Source organism: Miniopterus schreibersii (genome assembly GCF_964146895.1).
Source record: "Miniopterus schreibersii genome assembly, chromosome: 10".
Taxonomy (NCBI): Eukaryota; Metazoa; Chordata; class Mammalia; order Chiroptera; family Miniopteridae; genus Miniopterus; species Miniopterus schreibersii.
Window position 1 is genome coordinate 62,794,882 of NC_138110.1, and position 18,043 is coordinate 62,812,924.

An 18,043-nucleotide genomic window follows, 5' to 3' on the forward strand; every position below is an offset into this window, starting at 1 on the left:
GAAAGTAAGAAGAAGGAAGGAAGGAAGGAAGGAAGGAAGGAAGGAAGGAAGGAAGGAAGGAAGGAAGGAAGGAAGGGAGGGAGGGAGGAATCAGGGTGTCCTGAACTCCAGGAAAATGCCTGTCCCCTGTCCCCAACCAGGGCTGGATAACCAGGCCCTGTACCTGTCTGGCCCCCAGCTCCAATCTCAGCCCAGCCCCAGTGTCCACCTTCAATCTAAGTTCAGTCTGGTTTCCAACCCTAATTTTTGTTCTTACCACTGCCCTGACCCAGTCCCAGCTCTAGCTCCAGCCCTAGTCCCCAAATGATCCCGCACTACAGTCTTAATCTAGGCCCCTAGCTCTGTCTCCAGCCTCTGTCCCAGGCACTAGCCCAAGTCTAGCTCAGCCCTGGCTCCCATGCTCACTCAGGTCCCAGCCCAGCCCTGGCCTTCAGCTGCGCCCTAGCCCCTCTCCTGGCCCGGTGTCAGCGCCCACCTGTTGTAGCCCTGCAGCCGGTGGAGCTCATGGCGCTGCAGCAGCAGCTGCTTCTCCAGCTTGTTGGTGGACAGTGAGGTCTCCTGCATCTGGATCTCCATTCTTGATGTCTGGTTCAGTACCTGCCTCCGCAAGAGGGGGGTGGGGAGCTATGTAAGCCCTGCAGGAGGCCTGCCCAGCAGCCGCCCACCTGCCCACGGGCTCTACCATTCCAGAAACTTGCTGATCTATTGTCACTCCCCCAATAGTTCCTGTGGTTGTTCACGCACTCACTCACTCACTCACTCACTCGCTCACTCACTCACTCACTCATAGGCCCTAACCGAGCTTATGATCCGCTTGCTAAATTTGCTCTTCCCATCACTGCACATGGCAGCTCCATTCCTTCTGCTGCTCAGGCCCTGGAGGAGTCACCCTTGACCCCCCCACATCTAACCCATCAGTGAGTACCACCAGCTCCATCTTCCAAATGGCTACGTGACCACTCCCCTCCCCGTCCATGGACCCTACTCTGGCCCTGACCTTCGTCATCTCTCACCCTGTGTCCTGTGCTGTCTTACTCATAGGGCTCCCTGTTCCTGCCCTTCCCCTACAATCCACTCTCTGCTCAGCAGCCTGAGGCAGCCTTTTAAAATGGGGCCCCTCTGCTCAAAATCTTCCTGTGGCTCCCACATCACTATGAAAAAGTCCAGTTCTCGCCATGGCCTGCAAGGGCCTGTGAAGCCATCTGCTCCTGACACCTCTCTGACCCCTTGCTCACCACTTGCCCCCTCACCACTCCAGCCACACTAGCCTTCTTGATGTTCCTGGAGCTTGGCAGCCTGGTTCCGTCTCTGGGCCTTTGCACATGCTGTTCGCCCTGTCTGGACTGCTCTCCCAGTAAGGGCTCCAATCCTACCTTCTCAGTGGCGCCTTCCTGGCCTCACTGTCTAAACCTGCGACTCATCCTCTGGCTACCCCACAACACACTCCCTACCACTCTCATTGATGCTATTGTCTCCTTAGCACTATCACCATCTGGACATATATGTTGTTTATCCTGTTCGTGTTCTTAGAAAGCAAGCTCCATGGGGGTAGGGGTGCAGGCCTGCTTTATTTAGTGCTATAAGCTAGAACCAGGCCCCTCCAGCAGTGTCTGACACATAGTAGGGGCTCAACAAGCACGTGCCCATTTGCCAGTCACCTTTTCACCCATTTACTTCCTCACCCCCCCCCCCACACACACAGCTGCCTCCCCTCAGCCAGTGGCCCCCGAGGTCTAGTGAATTGTTTATTGTCTGTCTCCCCTGGAGCACTGTGAGCCCTTGAGGGTGGGGAGTGTGCTGCCTGCTTCATCCCAGTGCCCTGCAGATCTGGGCATCGGAGTCACAGAGGCCAAGAAGCCAGACCTAGCATCGCTCGTGGGACCCATGGCCTGGTGGGAGACAGCTTTGTGACAGGGTCTTTGGGAGGGGCCCCAGGAGGACACAGGCCCAGAGGAGGCCCTGGCGTCACTCAGGAACAGAGGTCAAGGCAAGATGACCTGGGCTGTGAGCCAGCCTGGCCGGCCACAGGCCCCCCAGTGCTGCCCGCTCACCCGCTGGTACCTGAGCCTCCACGTCAGTCAGCTTGCGGGTGTGGGCGGTGGTCTGGTTCAAGAGGCTGGTGCCCAGCTCCAGCATGCTGGCCATCTGGCTCTGGACCGCGTGCTGCCGCGCCTGCGCCAGCTCCGACCTCAAGTTCATCTGGATGTACCTTTCTAGCTGCGGGGAGACCGTGGGCTGAGGTCATGGGCAGGGACTGGGGGAAGGCTCCTGTCCCTTCCATGTGTCTCCAGGAAGGACACAGAGCAACCAGGAGAGGCCGCCCTGCCGCGCCAGGCCGCCATCACCTCTCGCCTGGGCTACTCCAGCAGCTTTCTTCCTTGCCTTTCTGCCTCTGCGCTCGTCCCTCTCTGCCTAGTCCATCCTTCACTCAGCAGCCGGAGGGATCTTGTTAAACTAAGTCAAATCCCATTCTTCCTCTGCTTAAAACCCTCCCAGGGGCCCTATCTTACTCAGAGGACAAGCCAAAGTCTGCTTTGGCTGCAGCTTGCTGTGTGACGACGCGACCTCCCGCCACCACTCTGATTTTCTCTTACTCCTCGCTTCCTCACTCGCTCCAGAGGCACCGGCTCTGTGACATCCATCTAACACAGCAAGCCTGCCTCAGGGCCTTTGCACATGCTGTTCCCGCTGCCTGGAAACCCCTCCCCCCACATCCCCATCGCATGGCTCACCCTCTCACATCATTTTAGGCCTCTTACCCCTTATCAACCCCTGACTTTAGGTTACATATTGATCTGTCTATTGCCTGTTTTACCCTTGGAACGTCAATTCCATGAAGCTAGAAACTGGTCCTGTGTACCGCTTTATCTTTATGTCTAGCACAATGCTTAGCGTGTGCTGGGTGCTCCATAAATGCGTGTTCAATGGACTGATAGAAAAGGGGAAGCAGTAAGGGTCAGAGCATAGCCCCTAAAGCCCGTTATCCAGCTGCCTAGGGGAGAGCCAGCAGCAGAGCGTGGGGACACATCTTTCCTAGTATAAGAGTTTGCAGGTCCATCTGCCAAACTGGACTTTTTATTTCCTGGCCCGCTCCATCTGCCAGATAGGGCTGATCTGGCCAGTCTCCAAGGGTTCTCCCAGCTTGGAAGTTCTGGGATCCGACAAGGTATCGTTCATTTCTTTGACAGGGCTGCTTTTTCCCCAGGAGCACGAGAAGCTGGTCTGGCAAGTGACACCAGGATCACGTTGCAAAGATGAACAGCGTGTTCTCAGGGCTCAGTGCCCCTCCTGCCCTCCCTCTCCATTCTGCACGCATGCTGGCCTCCCCCCCCCCCCCAGCTTCTTTCCTCACTTTCTCCCTCAGTCTTCCAGGAGGTCCCACAGGGCAGCTTCCAGGGTTCCTGGGACGACTGGTCCCCCCCAGGGAGGCGTGGCAACCTAGGCTGGGGGCCAGGCTCTGGCCGCTTCCTCCTCCATCTCTTCTCCCCTCTTCCACCTCAACTGTCTGCCGCAGTCCCTTCCTCCCCAGAGTGCTTTTGAAGGAGCACATTCCACTGTAGTGCAAGGTCAAGTCCAGAAGGGGGTGCATGTGGGCACACCGGTGTTGATTAAAACAGTGGTTCTCAAAGCGTGGTCCTTGGAACAGCATCGCCCGGGAGCTTGTTAAAAATGCACATTTCTAGGTCTCACCCCAGACCTACTGAATCAGAAACTCTGGGGTGGCACCAGCCATCCAGGTGACTCTGATGCTCACTCAAGCATGGGACCCTGAGTGTAGAGGTCACAAAGTGGCTTGACGACCAGGGAGACAAACACTTCTGAGCTTCTCCAGCCTCTGTCCCCTTGACGCCCCCTTCTTTCCCTGCATTCTCAGCCTTCCACCCACCGTGCCCTGCAACACACAAACATGCTTCAATAGCTCCCATTTAAGAAGTAAAACAAAGCCCTGGCTGGTTGGGCGTCATCCTGTGCACCGAAAGGTCACTGGTTTGGTTAGATTTCGGACCCCATTGTGGGCTCTCCCTGGAAGGGTGTGCAGGAGGCAGTATCTCTCTCTCTCTCTCTCTCTCCCCCTTCCTCTCTCTCTAAAAGTCAATAAAAAGTAAAGAAAAAAATATCCCGGACCCCACATACCCCTTCAGCTGTGCCTCCAATTTCTCTGTTCCCCTCAACAATACAAATTTTCGAACAAATTGTCTCCATTTTCTCACCTCCATTCTCACCCTCACCTTAAAAAAAATTAACAACATTATGGTGTACTTCACACATGCAAAAAAAAAAAAAAAAAGCATAAAGAATAATATAATAAAGCCTGTGTATTTACCACACTCAAGAAAAAATATAACCCATTCTGTCGAGTCCTGTGCACCGCCGCCCCCCAGCATGCCTCCCCAGCCGGGAGCCCCTTCGCTCTGCCAAAGCAGGGTCAAGGGACACTTCTGGGTTCTCACCTTATTCTGTCTCAGCAGCAGTTAGCCCAGGTGACCACCCCCTGTTTTGGAAGCACTTTCCCCCAGTTTTCCTTCTGTCTCCCCCATCACCTCCTCTCTGACTCCTTGATGAGGCTCCTACATGTTGGGGTGGCCCATAGCCCAGTCCTGGGCCCTGGTCTCTCTGCATGTTCCCTCCCTAGCTCAAAGGTCCTTAATGGCAGGAGGGGGGCACAGGGTCTGTGAAGAGAACTCAGGGGGTCCATGAACATGGGTGAGAAAAGTTACATCTTTTGTTCACTAACCTGTAATTAAGACCTGGCATTCCCTTCAGTTATGAGCAAAGGCCGTAGACCACAGCACTACTAACTGATCCTGAGGCTTCATTACTACTAGAAATCACACATAATTTCATATCACAACACACGTGTTACCGTATCTTAAAATACTGTTTTGCTCATCATGACTCTGGAATATGGGCATTCTCAAACCCACCACTGGATAATGCTGTAGCTAGAGCACAGATTTAATTTTAATATTTTGATTGCAATTGCACCATCACTGGGAACACCATCACTGGTGTTCTTATGCTTTTAGTTTTTGCATTTAAAAGCATTATTCTGAAAAGGGATCTATAAGCTTCACCCAGGATCAGATGCCAAAGTATCCAAATGCATCAGGGCCCTGCAGCAGGTGCTCTGTCGGTCCTAGGACTCTCCCCCCCCCTCCCCCCCCCCGTCTCCATGCTGATGGTGCCCTGTCTCCCATGCAGACTTCTCCCTTGAATGTCCCACCCACTTGTCGGGTTTCCAACAGGCATCTCAAGCAAAAGCACCCAACGTGGAACCCTTGATTGCTCAGCTCCCACGGCCCATCCCTGTATCCCTACACCATTCTCTCTTCATCTTTCCCCTCTCAGCAAACAGCTCCACCCAGTTCATGAGCCCCAAACCCAGACCTCATCCTGGACTCTTTCTCACCTGCCACACTCAACCCACTAATAAATTCTGGCCACTATGATCCCAATGAGAGTTTTGAACTGGTTCACTTCCCTCTGCCCCAGGCCAGGCTGCCTTCATCAACACCAGTCAGACCCTCATCCCTTCCCCACTGCATCTCTGCCAGCTCCCTGGGATTCTAACGTATGGCTGGCCAGGGTGCACCAGGGTGGGTGGGGGTAGTAGAGCTTCACTGCGGCTGCTCTTGGACTTTCCCATGAGTCGTGAACACCCTGGGACCTGGTTTAAAATGCAGACTCCTAGGCCCTGAGCTTCTGCTCCATGCTGTCAAATAGCAAGTTCATTCCTGCCACGAGACCTTCTCAGGCATCTCTCCAAACCTCTCACTTGCAGATGGACAAACAGGCCCAGAAGGCTTGTCCAAGGTCACCGCTTGGTGGGCTAGGTTCCTTGCTCAGGGGCTTCCTCAGGTCTACAGAGTTGGCTGGGACCTCAGGGTAGCTTGGAGTCATCTTGAGTGATAGGAGCTCCCTCAGCACCCTCATTGGCGTCTCACTGGTCCTTTGGCTGCAAGTGGCTGGGTGGGGCAAAGGCCATGCGCAGCTGGGGCCCATCACCCAATTTGCCACACCCGCCCACCAGTACGAACTCTGGGATGGGTAATCTAGGCCAGATGGGCCCAGTATGGTCAATATGGCCAAGGTGGGGCTCTGGTGATTAATGTCAGCCTGTGTGGTGGGGGTGGGGTCTGTACCAGGGCTCAGGAGCCCGCTGAAACGCTGGGGGAAGGGCCCCAATGGAGGCGCCCACAGGGGATGGGATCTGGCATAGCACTGCCCCCCAACATTGGCCCTGCTCCTTCTGTCATCCTCATGCTGGCAAATTTTTAGGGCTGAGATGGGGAATGGGGGCCCAGACTCCCAGCAGCCCTCCATCTGCAAATAGGCTGATCTTTGGCCCTTGGGCTACCCCCCTTTCCCCTTGGCCCTGGGTTTGATTTCTGGCTCTACTGTGGGCCTCCTATAACTGAGGGCTATATTTCTCTGAGCTCACTTTACCAATCTGTGACACGGGGACTGTAAACCCTGCTCCTTGTTGAGGAAGGACATTTGAAATGGGCCTTGGAAGAAAGGAAGGAGTTTTGACAGGCAGGGGCTGAGGGAAGAAGAAAGGCATCTCAGAAAGACAACAGATGAGCGTGTGGGTGAGCAGTCTTGGCAGCCAAGGAGATCTTCTCCAGACTTCTTCACTCCTGCATTATTTAAATGAAAAAAACTTCAACTGGTGAACAGATAAACAACTTTGGTCGAATCATCCTGTGGACTCTACTCAGCAGTACAAAGGATCTCCTGCAGTAGCCTGAATGACTCCCCAGTGTATTATGCTGAGTGAAGAAAGCCAGACTCGCCCTAGCCGGCTTGCTCAGTGGTTAGAGCGTCGGCTGGTGGACAGCAGGTCCTTGGGTTCACTTCTGACCAAGGGCCCGTACCTCGGTTACAGGCTCGATCCCCGGCCTCGGCTCGGGCGTGTGCGGAAGGCAACCAATCGATGTGTCGCTCTCACATCGATGTTTCTCTCTTTCTGAAAAGCAAAGGAAAAAATATACTTTGGTGAGGATTAAAAAAAAAAAAAAAAAGCCAGACTCAAAAGGCTACATGCTGCTTGATTTATTTATATGACTTTGTGGAAAAGTCAGAATCTGTGGTTGCCAGGGGCTCGGGCCTGGGGGCAAGGACTGACTACAAAGAAACACAAGAACTTTTTGGCGTTCGGCCATGTCTATATCATGACTGTGGTGTTAGTTACATGACTGTACACATTTGTCAAAACTCATAGAACTATATTTAAAAGGGTGATTTCATTGTATGTGGAATAAAATACAATAAAAAAACAAACCCACCAACACAAGGTTCTTTCAAACATACCATATATATCATAATAATAAATATGTTTCCTCAAAGTATGCCCCCACCCTGAGTTTAATTCATATATTCCACCAGCAGTTATTTCTTGAGCACCTACTACATGCTAGGCACTTCCCTAGGCACTTTCCTAGGCACTAGGGAATCAGGAATGAGCACAATTGGCAAGTTACCTGATTCCAGTGCACTTCCACTAAATCCATTAGTTAATTCCAATAGTGACGAGTGCTATGAAGAAAATAAGAGGGGGTGATGATTGGGGTCGAGAGCAAGCTTAGCCAGAGTGGCAGAGAAACCCTCACGGGAAGGGGCTGTCTGAGCTGAGAGGATGAGCGGGGACCAGCTGTGGGAGTCGGGAGGATGGGAACTCCAGACGGAGGGAAAGACAGTGCGAAGGCCTGAGGTGGGAGAGTGTCTGGTGTATTTGAACGTGACTCGGACCTCACCCCCCTTGCCATGTGGCCTTGAGTAAGTCATGGCGCCTCTTGGTGCCTCAGTTTCCCTATCTGTTAATGGGCAAACAATCTTGCTTCATAGGCTTGCTGTGAAAACTAAATGCAATAATTCTCTCAAGGCACTTAGGATGAGTGTAGCACACATTAGGTACACACCGGTCATCTTTATCACAGGCTCGCTCTGAGAGGCAGGGGTTCTCTTCAGTCCCACTTTCTAGAGAACCAAATGAGGCAGGTGGCTGCCCCAGGACCCCACAGCTGGTCAGTAGTGCCACTGGGACATGGCCCCTTGATCTCAGCTCAGCCTGCCTCAGATCCCACAGAGGGTCCCCGGGGTCCAGTCCAGGCATTTCAGAGCGGGCTCTGTGGTTAAGCAAACGCTCAGAGGCCAGAGGTACAGGCTCAGGGGACAGACCTAGGGCCTGTTTTCTCACATTTCCTGCCCAAGGAGAGAAGAGGGAGAGGGTCTGTGTACATCCAGCCCACCGAGCTCTGGGGCCTGGAAGAAAAGAGCCAGAAACACATGCCCTGCCCCCATGGGATGCCTAGGGGGCCGGGTCAGGCCGCTTAAACAAATAAACCTGTTTCTCTGGGGAAGCTGGGCCAGGGGCCTCTGTGGCCGCTGCTCCCAGGCCATCCCTAGGCTGAATGCATCTGTGCCGGCCTTTCTAAGCTCCCTTCTTGGAAAAATAGCCTTATTCCTCCAAGAAACAGATGCTGTTTTCTCCACCCCATCCCCCAGCCCCAAACAGAAAGCAGCCAGGAGTAAGGTTAGGAAATCAAACCCCAAGAGATTTGGTTCGGCAACCGAGATTCATTTCATGTTTGGATAACCCAGGGCTGAAAATGCCAAGAATTTATGGGCAGCCTGGGGAGGCCAGGGTAGCTGGGAGTCCAGGCCAGAGAGGGAGGGTCTCCGGCTGCGCCAGGACCCCACGCTGCATTCCCTCTGGATTTGCTTTGACCCAGGTCCAGTCAGGCAAGGCCTGGTGACCGCCAGGCAGAGGGGCTGAGTTATTCTGAGGTTTGACGTCAGGAGCAGAGGCTGGGGCAGTGCCAGGTCGAAGGCTCCTGCCCAGCCCCCAAGCCCTCCCCCTTGGCTGTGGGTGCAGAAGCGGATGAGAAAGGAGCACAGCTACGCATCCTGGCGTCCTCTAGTGTGGACAGGGCATGTGGACACCCAGGGAGACAGGGGTGGGGAACAGATTGCCTAATGGTTAGAGCAGGACCTGAGAGGATGACAGGGAGACACTTAAGGAGACGCCAGCCAGACAAGAGACACAGTTAGAGAGTGACTGAGACACACACAGAAACCGTGGGGCATGTGAGAGCCCCAGGAGAGACCCACAAGAGGCAGAGAGACAGAGATGAAAAGAGAGGCAGAGTTGGACAGTGACATAGGCACAAAGGGCCAGCCGTTACCGATATAGGCGGGAAAGTGGAGGAACCCATAGTTTTGGGTTCAGAGTCTGCCTTGCCCCAGAGGCCCCAGAGACTCAGAGGAAGGAGGCTGCCCTCTGGTGCTGAGGGTGGGCCAGGAGCCACCTAGTTTTCCTCCCTCTCCTCATCTGCAGAATGAGCCCCTTGTGGGGGACATGGGAGAGGGCAGAGTGTGGCACTTCCTGGCTGGGAGAGCTGGGTAGCTGGGGGAAATGACAGGCGTACAAGTGTGCCTTTACTGGGAGCACTTTCTGGACAGATGCTTTCCCAGCTCTGCTCGGTGCAGATGAAGCACTGAGTGAAGTCCTGCACTGGGTCACAGAGCTAGTCTCTGGTGACCCCAGGAGGCCATGTGACTAACCACTGTACCACATGGCTCGGCTAGGGAAGCCTGCTCTCCAGCTACCTCTGTCCCCCCACCCCCTCAACATTCCTGGCTGCTGCCAGGAGCTGATGTGCAGCCCACCTATAGTCCGGACGTGAGTCATTTGGGCAGAGGCTTTCCAAAGGAGGAAGGAGGAGAGGAGAGAGGTGGAAGGAAGGCGAGAACAGTAGAAGGAAGGGAAGGGAGAGCGGTTCAGGGGGGTGGAGCGAGAAATGGGGAGAGGGAGCAAGGGCAGGGCACCCCCACTCTATGCGCAGCTGAGCACAGGGCAGAAGGACACCAACCCACTGCATGCTGGGAGGAGAGTAGGAAACTGGGGATTTGGGAATGCTGAGGCAGAAGGGAACACCCACTGTCTCTTAGATCTTGCCCTTCCCACCTCCTTGGCACCCTCCATTCAGGAGAAGAACCTGGAGTATGGAGTGAGAATCATGGTTGGTTTTCACTGCCGTGTGACCCTGAGAAGTCCCTTCCCTTCCTTGGCCTCAGTTTCCTTACCTGTACAGGGGAGGAGTTGGGGGCAAGGGCTGGGCAGATGTTGGCCATTGGGAGCTGGCAACGGCAGCCCTGCACCCACCCAGATGAACAGAATCTTGCTGGGTGCTGGGCCTGGGGAGGCAGGTTATTGCCAGTCACCCCTGGTCATCTTGATGGTCCTGGTGATGATGATGATGCTACTAGATAAGGCTCTTTTGAAACTCATTGTTTTCCTCTTCTGGGCTGTTACAGAAGAAGCCAAAACGTGACATTGGAGTTTCAAAGACCGGACAAAGAGAATGCATAAGAGGCGTGCAAGAGGGAGGTCAGGGCCACGGCCGCAGGAGGCAGCAAGCGTTCCTGACCGGGCCAGGGAGAGGAGGGCGAAGGGCGACGCCTGTTCAGATGTGCCTATCCCCGAGACAGGGGTCGTACGTCAAAACTGCGCGGGGGAGGGCCTATAAGACTCATGTTTCTATTTCCAGGGAGAGCACTTAATGGAAACAGTCAACATTTATTGAGAGTTTACTACATGCCTGGCACCGGGCCAAGGACTTCGTGTGCGTCATCTTGTTAAATTCTCAGAGAGGTAGGTGGTGTTGTCACTCCATTTTGTAGGAGAGGAAACCGAGGCTCAGAGAGGTGAAACAACTTGCCCCAGGTCACACAGGGAGGAAGAGGCAGATTGGGTCTCAAATCCCAACAGTTGGGCTCCAGAGTTGGGGCTCTCACCTTCTAGGCTCTGCTGCTACCCACAGAAGTGACAGGACCCAGGGGAAAGTGACTGCCAGCTGTGTTTAGGCCTATGGGTCTGATCTTGTGGTAGGCTCCACAGGCACAGTGACTTGGCAGTGACCTAAACACAAAGGGGCATAAGGGAAGCACTCAACCCAAGGGGCCCCTTACCTAGGAGATGACACGGCAAACACTTGCATGAACCCCATAAAGACCAAGCATGATTGGGGACCCCTCGAGAACACCAGCATGGACAAGTGACATTCCCAACCCTGAGGTTATCTGCCACCCTTGGACTGACTTGACCAAGACTGAGCCTCCCCACCCAGTGGTGCAGAGGTCAAACAAGAGACTGCGTTGAATTAAGCGAAAGCCTGTCAACCTACTGCATTTTGCCCAGGTGGGTTACTGATGCCTTCGCGAAGCAGAGACTGGAGCCCTGCAGCGGGCTGCGAGTGGTGCGTGAGTGATCTCACCGGTCTTCCCAGCCACCCCCTGACACACTGTTGTTTTTCCCATTTTGCGGATGGGGAAACAGACTTGCTTATCCAGAGCCATGTGGCAAGTAAGTGCCAGGGTCAGGATGGGAACTCAGGTCTGCCTGACTCCCACATCAGTGACCTTTGCCCCACGGCGCTCTATGGGGACCCCTGCCCAGGATTATCAGGCTAGGTGGATGGACGCCTGGAGAGAACATTCCAGTGCAAGCTGAAGGGATGAGCTGCGTGACCTGACCTGAGAGCCTTTGGTTTAAATCCATCCTTTGGTTTGGCCAGTGTTGCCCAAGCACCAGGTGCTCAGGGGCATCAAAGAGGATAAGAGGGTGAAACTTGGGGTAGAGAAGCCAGGTGGGAGTTGGTGATGCTTGAGCCAGGGCAGCAGCCAGGGCAGCGGCCAGGGAGACGGGAGGGTGGATGCTGCCGAGAGAAGCTGAGGTGGCAGGATGGATAGGACCTGCTGCCTGGGAGGGTGGGAAGGGGAGGTAAAGGACAGCCCCAGGGTGCAGAGGCCTGCTCTCTGGGTGGTAATACCTTAACAGAGAGAGGTGAGTAGGGGAGGGGAGAGCTGGGTGTCAGACAACGTCGAAGTTGAGACACTGTGGGCTCTCAGGGTTATGGATTTGGGGCACAGGAACCCATCAGATGCCCACTTGGTGTAATCGCGGAGCAGGTTGGAGACAGTGCTGCAAGAGTGGTGGGGGCAGCCCTGAGGGCAGTGCCACTGAGTGTGAGAGGAAACCAAGAGTTGAGATTAAGTCCTGGGAAACACCAACATTTTAGGATCGGGGGAGAAGCTAGAGCAATCTGAGAGACTGGAGGAACATCCATGCATTCAGGAGACATTTATTGAGCACCTATGTGCCAGGCACTATTCTAGGCCCTGGGGAACCCAGCAGTGAACAAAATAGACGTGTTCCCTGTCCTCTTGCAGCTCACAGACCAAAAGAAATGCTTTTAAGAACAGGTGGCAATAAGTGCTAAGAGAGAAAATCAAAGCCATGTGAAGGGATAGACGGCGGGTGGCTATTTTAAATAGGGTGGACGAAGAGCACCTTTCTGAGGAGGTGACATTTAAGCAAAGACCAAAGGGAGGTTGGGGTTGAGACCTGGGGGTGTCTGGGGAAGGGGTGTTCCAGGAGGTAAGGAGTTTTGCTCTAATCCTGGAGAGATGGGAACCCTGGGAAGGATCCAAGCAGAGGAGGGAAGGATCTGACTGAGGTTTGAACAGGACCCCTCTGCCTGCTGAGTGCAGAAAGGACTGTGGGGGCCGGGGTGGAAACGGAGCCCAGGATGGTGGCTGGCCAGGGTGGGGCCATGGAGGTAGGGAAAGTGGTGGGAACAGCATATCTTGTAGATTTGCATTTGCTGATAGAGACAGTTTCTGGAAGGATGGTGTTGGGCGGCAGTGCTAAATTTGTCAAGAGGTCAAGTATGGTGAAGACTGAGCCGTGGCCATTGGATGTGGGAAGTGGGACGTGGGATGTGGAAGGCGACCCTGGGGGAAGGAGGAAGTGGGAAGTGAGGAAGCAGAGGTAGGGCATGTAGACTCCTGAGAGCCAGGCCAGAAGTCAGAGCGGCTGTGGGGTGAAGAGGCTTGTTTCCTCTCTTCCTCCTCTGCTTTCTCTTCCTTTTGAAACGTGGAAGATGCTTGGATATGATTAAACATGAAGGGGAAGGACCAGCAGAGGAAGAAGTGGATGGAGACACAGGAGGGACGGTTGGTTTGAGGAGGTCTAGGGGCTGCAGAGGATGGGACTCCAGCCTAGGCTGGAAAGCGGCCTTGGCCCCTGGAGGAGCCCCTTCTCTCTGAGCCAGAGAAAGGCTCTGGGGACTGGGGGGTGCACAGGTGAATCTGCAGGTGTGGGGCAGACTGCTGAGGGGCATCCCTCTCCTAGGCCCTATTTCTTGTTATAGTAGGAAGTCCATGGTCTGGTGAGAGGATGGGGTGGGGTTCGGCATGAAGGCCTAAGGAGTCTGGGGTTTGGAATGACCCTTATGGGACTGGAAATAGGTGTCTGAAGAGACACGCACAAATTTCAGGGTGGCATTGAGACCCCCACTGGGTTGACTCCAGAGTGTGAGGAGGCCAAGAGCTCCCTGGAGGGGGGCCTGAGGGTGGGATGGTGAAGGCTCGAAGTGTTGCAGGGCAGGTGGTAGGAAGGCGGGTGGGCAGAGGACAATGCGAAGATGGTGAGTGAGGGCTGAGGAGACAGCTGGTCTGGGCAGGAAGGAAACAGGAGGTTAAGAGTGTGTGCGCATGAATGTGTATGTGAATGTGTGCATGAAGCAGGCTGGTTAGATCGGTGTAGTGCAGCCTCTCCACCTTGAAGATGGGTCAACCCGGGGTGTATACAAGGCAATCCTTTGGAAAACAGGAGGAAACTACTAGAACCTCAATTTCATATGTCATCTTTTTAAAAAAGATATTTTAGTTGATTTTTAGAGAGAGAGGAAGGGAGAGGGAGAGAGAAAGAAACATCGATGTGAGAGATGGACATCGATTGGCTGCCTCCTGCATGCTCCCACCAGGGAGGTTCCCCGACGGGGAGTTAAACCAGCAACCTTTCAGTGCACAGGACAACGCCCAACCAACTGGGCCACACTGGCCAGGGCCATATGTCATCTTTTTTTAAATATGTCTTTATTGATTTCAGAGAGAAGAAGGGAGAGGGAGAGAGAGAGAGATAGAAACATCAACAAGAAAGTCATTGACTGGCTGCCTCCTGCACACCTCTGTTGGGGATCTAGCCCACAACCTGGGCATGTGCCCTGACTGGGAATCCAACCATGATCTCCTGGATCCTAGGTCAATGCTCAACCACTGAGCCATGCCAGCCAGGCCCATATGTCATCTTTTTAATGTTCATTTTCATTTGTGTCATACTCTGTACATATTATCTTAAAATGGATATACATGTGCATAAATATTAAAAAAATATGCACATATTAGGGAGCAAACATTGCTGATTGGGCACATGATTTGAACAATTTGGAAACCATGGGGTAACAAAGGACCGCTCCTTGGAGAGGCTCCTTGGGGAACACTCTCATCTCCTTTGCTCTCCCCTTAGTCTATAAGCAGCTGTCTGCTGTTTAACACATTCAAAAGCTCCAAGAATCAGTTCAGCCCTCTCCTGCCATCCATCAGACTGTCTCCTGTGCCTGGGGCCTGGGTTCTGTTCTCTCCCTTGGTAGCTCCTACTTAGGGGCAGGCCAGGCCCATCTTGGATGCCAAAGAATGCCTTTCCTGCCCCCACACCTACCCAGGGGCCAGGCCTGCCTCGATCACCTCTGTACCTCAGTGTCTCACCTAGGGCCTGGCCCTCAGTAGGTGCTCAGAATGTTTGCTGAAAGAATGAGGACAGGAGATCCTAGAGTGGCCCTGGCCTTGGGCTTCAATGGCAGTGATGTCTTCAACTCCTTGTTTCTGCCACCCCATATCCAACTCATTAGCTTCCCCTTCAGAATATACCAGACTCTGATTGATGACACCAATGACACCAACATCCGCTTCCCAGCCCCATCGAGCCTCAGGCCTTCATCACCTCTTGCCTGGTGGCTGCAGCAGCCTCCTCCTTGGGCTCCAAACCTCCACCCTGTCCCCTATGGTCTGTTTTGTTCAAACCAATTCAGGTGTGTCTCTCCCTGCTCAAAATCCTGCAATGGCTTCCATCAAACTTGGAGCAAGAACAAAAGTCTCTCCAGAGGCCCCCAAGGCCCCACATGGTCTGCCCTCCCCTCACCTCTCCGGTCACATCCCTCACCCCTCTGTCTGCCTTCCTCTCTGCTCTGCTCCAAGCACACTGGCCATCCTGCTGTTCCCACCTCACAGCCTGCATTCCCACCTCACAGCCTTTACACTCCCCCCAGATACCTGCATGGGCTGCTCCTTCACTTCACTTGTCCTCAGTGTTCAAATGTCACCTTCTCTTGACTTATCTGACCTCAAATAGCTACCCTGGCCACCTCTTCCCTTTTTCCCTCTTTCCTTTTGCTTCACCATCTGACATAGTAGATTTTTATTGTTCATCTCTTTATGCCTCTGTCCCCACTAGTCCAGAAAGGGACATACTATTTATTTGCTGTTGTATCCCCAGCACCTAAGAAGGGCCTGGCCCAAGGTAGCTCTCAACCAATTTTTATTGGGTGAACGAATGAATGGCAGTTAGGGAGTCAGGTTGCCAGTTCTGACCCTGCCCAATGTTGCTGTGTGGCCTTTGGCTTATTCCTGCCCCTCTCTGAGCCTCATTATCTCAATCTATACACTTCAGAGACAAGCGTCCCATCAGCCTGGCCCCCTGCGCCTGGGGAGGCCTCTGGGGTGGATGCTCCAGCTGCCAATCGCTGCCCACCACACCCGCTGCGGGCCCAGCCGTACCTTTTGCAGCCGCTGCGTGTTGTTCTCCAGCACCTTCTCCAGGTGTCTCATCTGCTGGGCAGGCCAGGCGCCTAGGTTCAGTACGGTGGCTGACGAGTCCCTCTGGAGGCTGTTGGAGCCCCTGAAGCCCTCAGGCCCTCGAGGGCAGGACTCAGGCTCAGGCAGAATGAAGGTGTAGCTGCACTGGCCATTCTGGACTCGGTGTGTCAGGCGGCGGCCTCCCATCTCCTGCCCCCTCCGATAGGCCGCAGTCATGGTGGCCACAGTGAGGAGGAGGCCACCCAACAGCATGGCTGGCCAGGAGAACATCCAAAGATGTGGTGATGGTGAGGGGTGTCTGGTCAGAGCCCCCAGGGCCCCGCTCCGAGCCCAGGATGTGCCCACTGTGGCCAACAGTGGACAGGTCTGCCGGCAGAGCCGCTGCAGCTGCAAACCCCTGTTTGGCCAAGCTCCACCCAGACAGCTATTTATACTCCGAATGCCACAGGGCTGGCCCCTCCCACGCGCCTGCTCCCTCCCAGGCTCCCTCGCTCCTCATCGGCCCCCTTTCCCTTCCTTCCTCCTCACTTGCCCTCTTGCTACCCCGTCTGTGGACGGCCTGGCTCTGCCTCGGGCCCGGAGCCCCTTGATTATCCAGTGGGGGCCTGGCCTCCCTGTGAGAGCTCAGGAAAGAAGACAACACACAGACACGTGCGCACACACTCACAGACTCACACGCACAGGCTCACACGCAAACACCAAACCCCCAAGGCTGCCGGCTTCAGAAAATCAAACACAACTGAGCTTTCTCTTCGGGTCTCTTCCTTTCCAGCCTCCTCCCACGAGGGCTGGAATCTCAAATTTCAGCACCCATGCCTTCCCTTCGGCCCCCAGCCCGCCCAGCACGTCCCGCTCTAGTTCCATGTTAGCACTTGGAACACAAGGAACGACCTGGGAGAGAGCAAAGGGGGGGCAGAGGGGAGAGGCTGGGGAGGACCCAGTCAGTCCAACCTGCTTCAGGGGACAGAAAATCCTCGCAAGGCCAGGGAAGTGGAGCTGGCTCCCTCGGGGCCTCAAGGGGTGCTGTGCCCTGAGGTGGCCCTGGCTCAGTTCCTGTGACAGTACTGACAGGTTTGCTGTTCTGGGGCAGACTGCTCTGGGGCTGCCTTTGGCTGGAGGGGCAGGTAGGTGGTCAGGAGAAGAGCTTGGGAGGCAGCCCTGGAGTCAGAGCAGCTGGCGCTAAAGCCTGTTCCCCAGCTGCCGGCCCTGAGATCTGGGATGCGCAGCTTCACATCTCCGGGCTTCCGAATCCTGATCCAGCAGCTGAGAAAACCCATCTCCTGCACGAGGAATGCATGAGTCCTCAGCAGGGGACTGAGGGATTTTTGATAACTCGTTTACCTGTTTACTGCTTCAGATCCTGGCTCCCCGACTTACCAGCTGTTCGACTTTGGGCAAGTCACTTAACCTCTCTTTGCTTCTGTTTCCTCTTGGTAAACTAAGGAAAGTACCATCCATTTCACAGGGTGTGAAAATTAAGCGAGTTAAGGCAGTGCTGGGGCCGGGAGAGCACACATAATTATTTTAAATTGTTCTCCGTGTCATAGTTATATCTATCTCTCCTCCCCCAACCCACTGGAGTGTTAACCGGATGAGGGCAAGGATTCGGAGACGGGATTGCTGGGCAGGGCTGGGTTGGGGCTGTCCTGGGTGGGCTGCCTTCTGGCTCTCTCTGCTTTTTCCCGCCCCCCGGAGCGGGGGCAGATCCGGCTGCTGGGCATTGTTTTCTTCCCTTTGTTTTCCCAAATCCTGTTGGAGTTTTGAACAGGGCAGGCTGCTTGGGACAGTGGCGAACTGTGGGCTCATCCGGGGGCCTGAGAACATTCAACCAGGTGTGTGGGGCTTGGGCAGGAAAAGGAAAGGCAGCTGGTTATCGGGCATCAGCGTTCGCTGAGCTTCCTGTGTGCTGGGGCCCTGGTCTCACCTCCGCTTCAACTGTCAGGGGTCGGACCGCCTCTGACCTTGCAGGGAAGTGTGTTCATACAGGCTGAGGGTTTACCGCAGTGCCTGACGGAGCCTCTATGGGCTACACTAACAGGGCAAGCCTGGCTGACAAAGACCTTGGTGGCCTTGGACAGATTACTGACTGCTTTGGGCCACAGTTTCCTTCTTCTCCTCAACTGGAGAGAGTAAGCAGGCTCTATCCACTTCTCCTGGAGATCTCGCAGAGGCGAGCGAGCTCTAGAGAAAGTTCATAAACTGTCAAGTTTATGAGGACCTTTAAACACAGGCCTCCAGGTCAGTGTCCAAGGGGGTTTGGGCATAAGTCTGGCCTGGAGACAGAAGCTATACAGAATGACCTCACAGCTTTCAAGGAAATTGG

General features: G+C 54.5%; 1 protein-coding gene across 2 annotated transcripts in view; it reads right to left on the minus strand.

Moving 5' to 3' along the window:
- Window positions 1-16,074, minus strand: part of ANGPT4 (angiopoietin 4) — a 31,783-nt gene extending 15,709 nt beyond the window's left edge. Inside the window, exons 1-3 of one of the 2 annotated variants that reach the window (XM_081149277.1) lie at window positions 15,682-16,074; window positions 2,062-2,217; window positions 476-597 (exon numbers count right to left, since the gene is read on the minus strand). In XM_081149277.1, coding sequence (XP_081005403.1) covers window positions 476-597; window positions 2,062-2,217; window positions 15,682-15,990 — 587 coding nt within the window. In that variant the 5' untranslated portion in view covers window positions 15,991-16,074. The remainder of the gene's footprint in view (window positions 1-475; window positions 598-2,061; window positions 2,218-15,681) is intronic. The other variant, XM_081149278.1, reaches the window with a different exon arrangement.
- Between the last annotated feature and the right edge of the window lie 1,969 nt (window positions 16,075-18,043).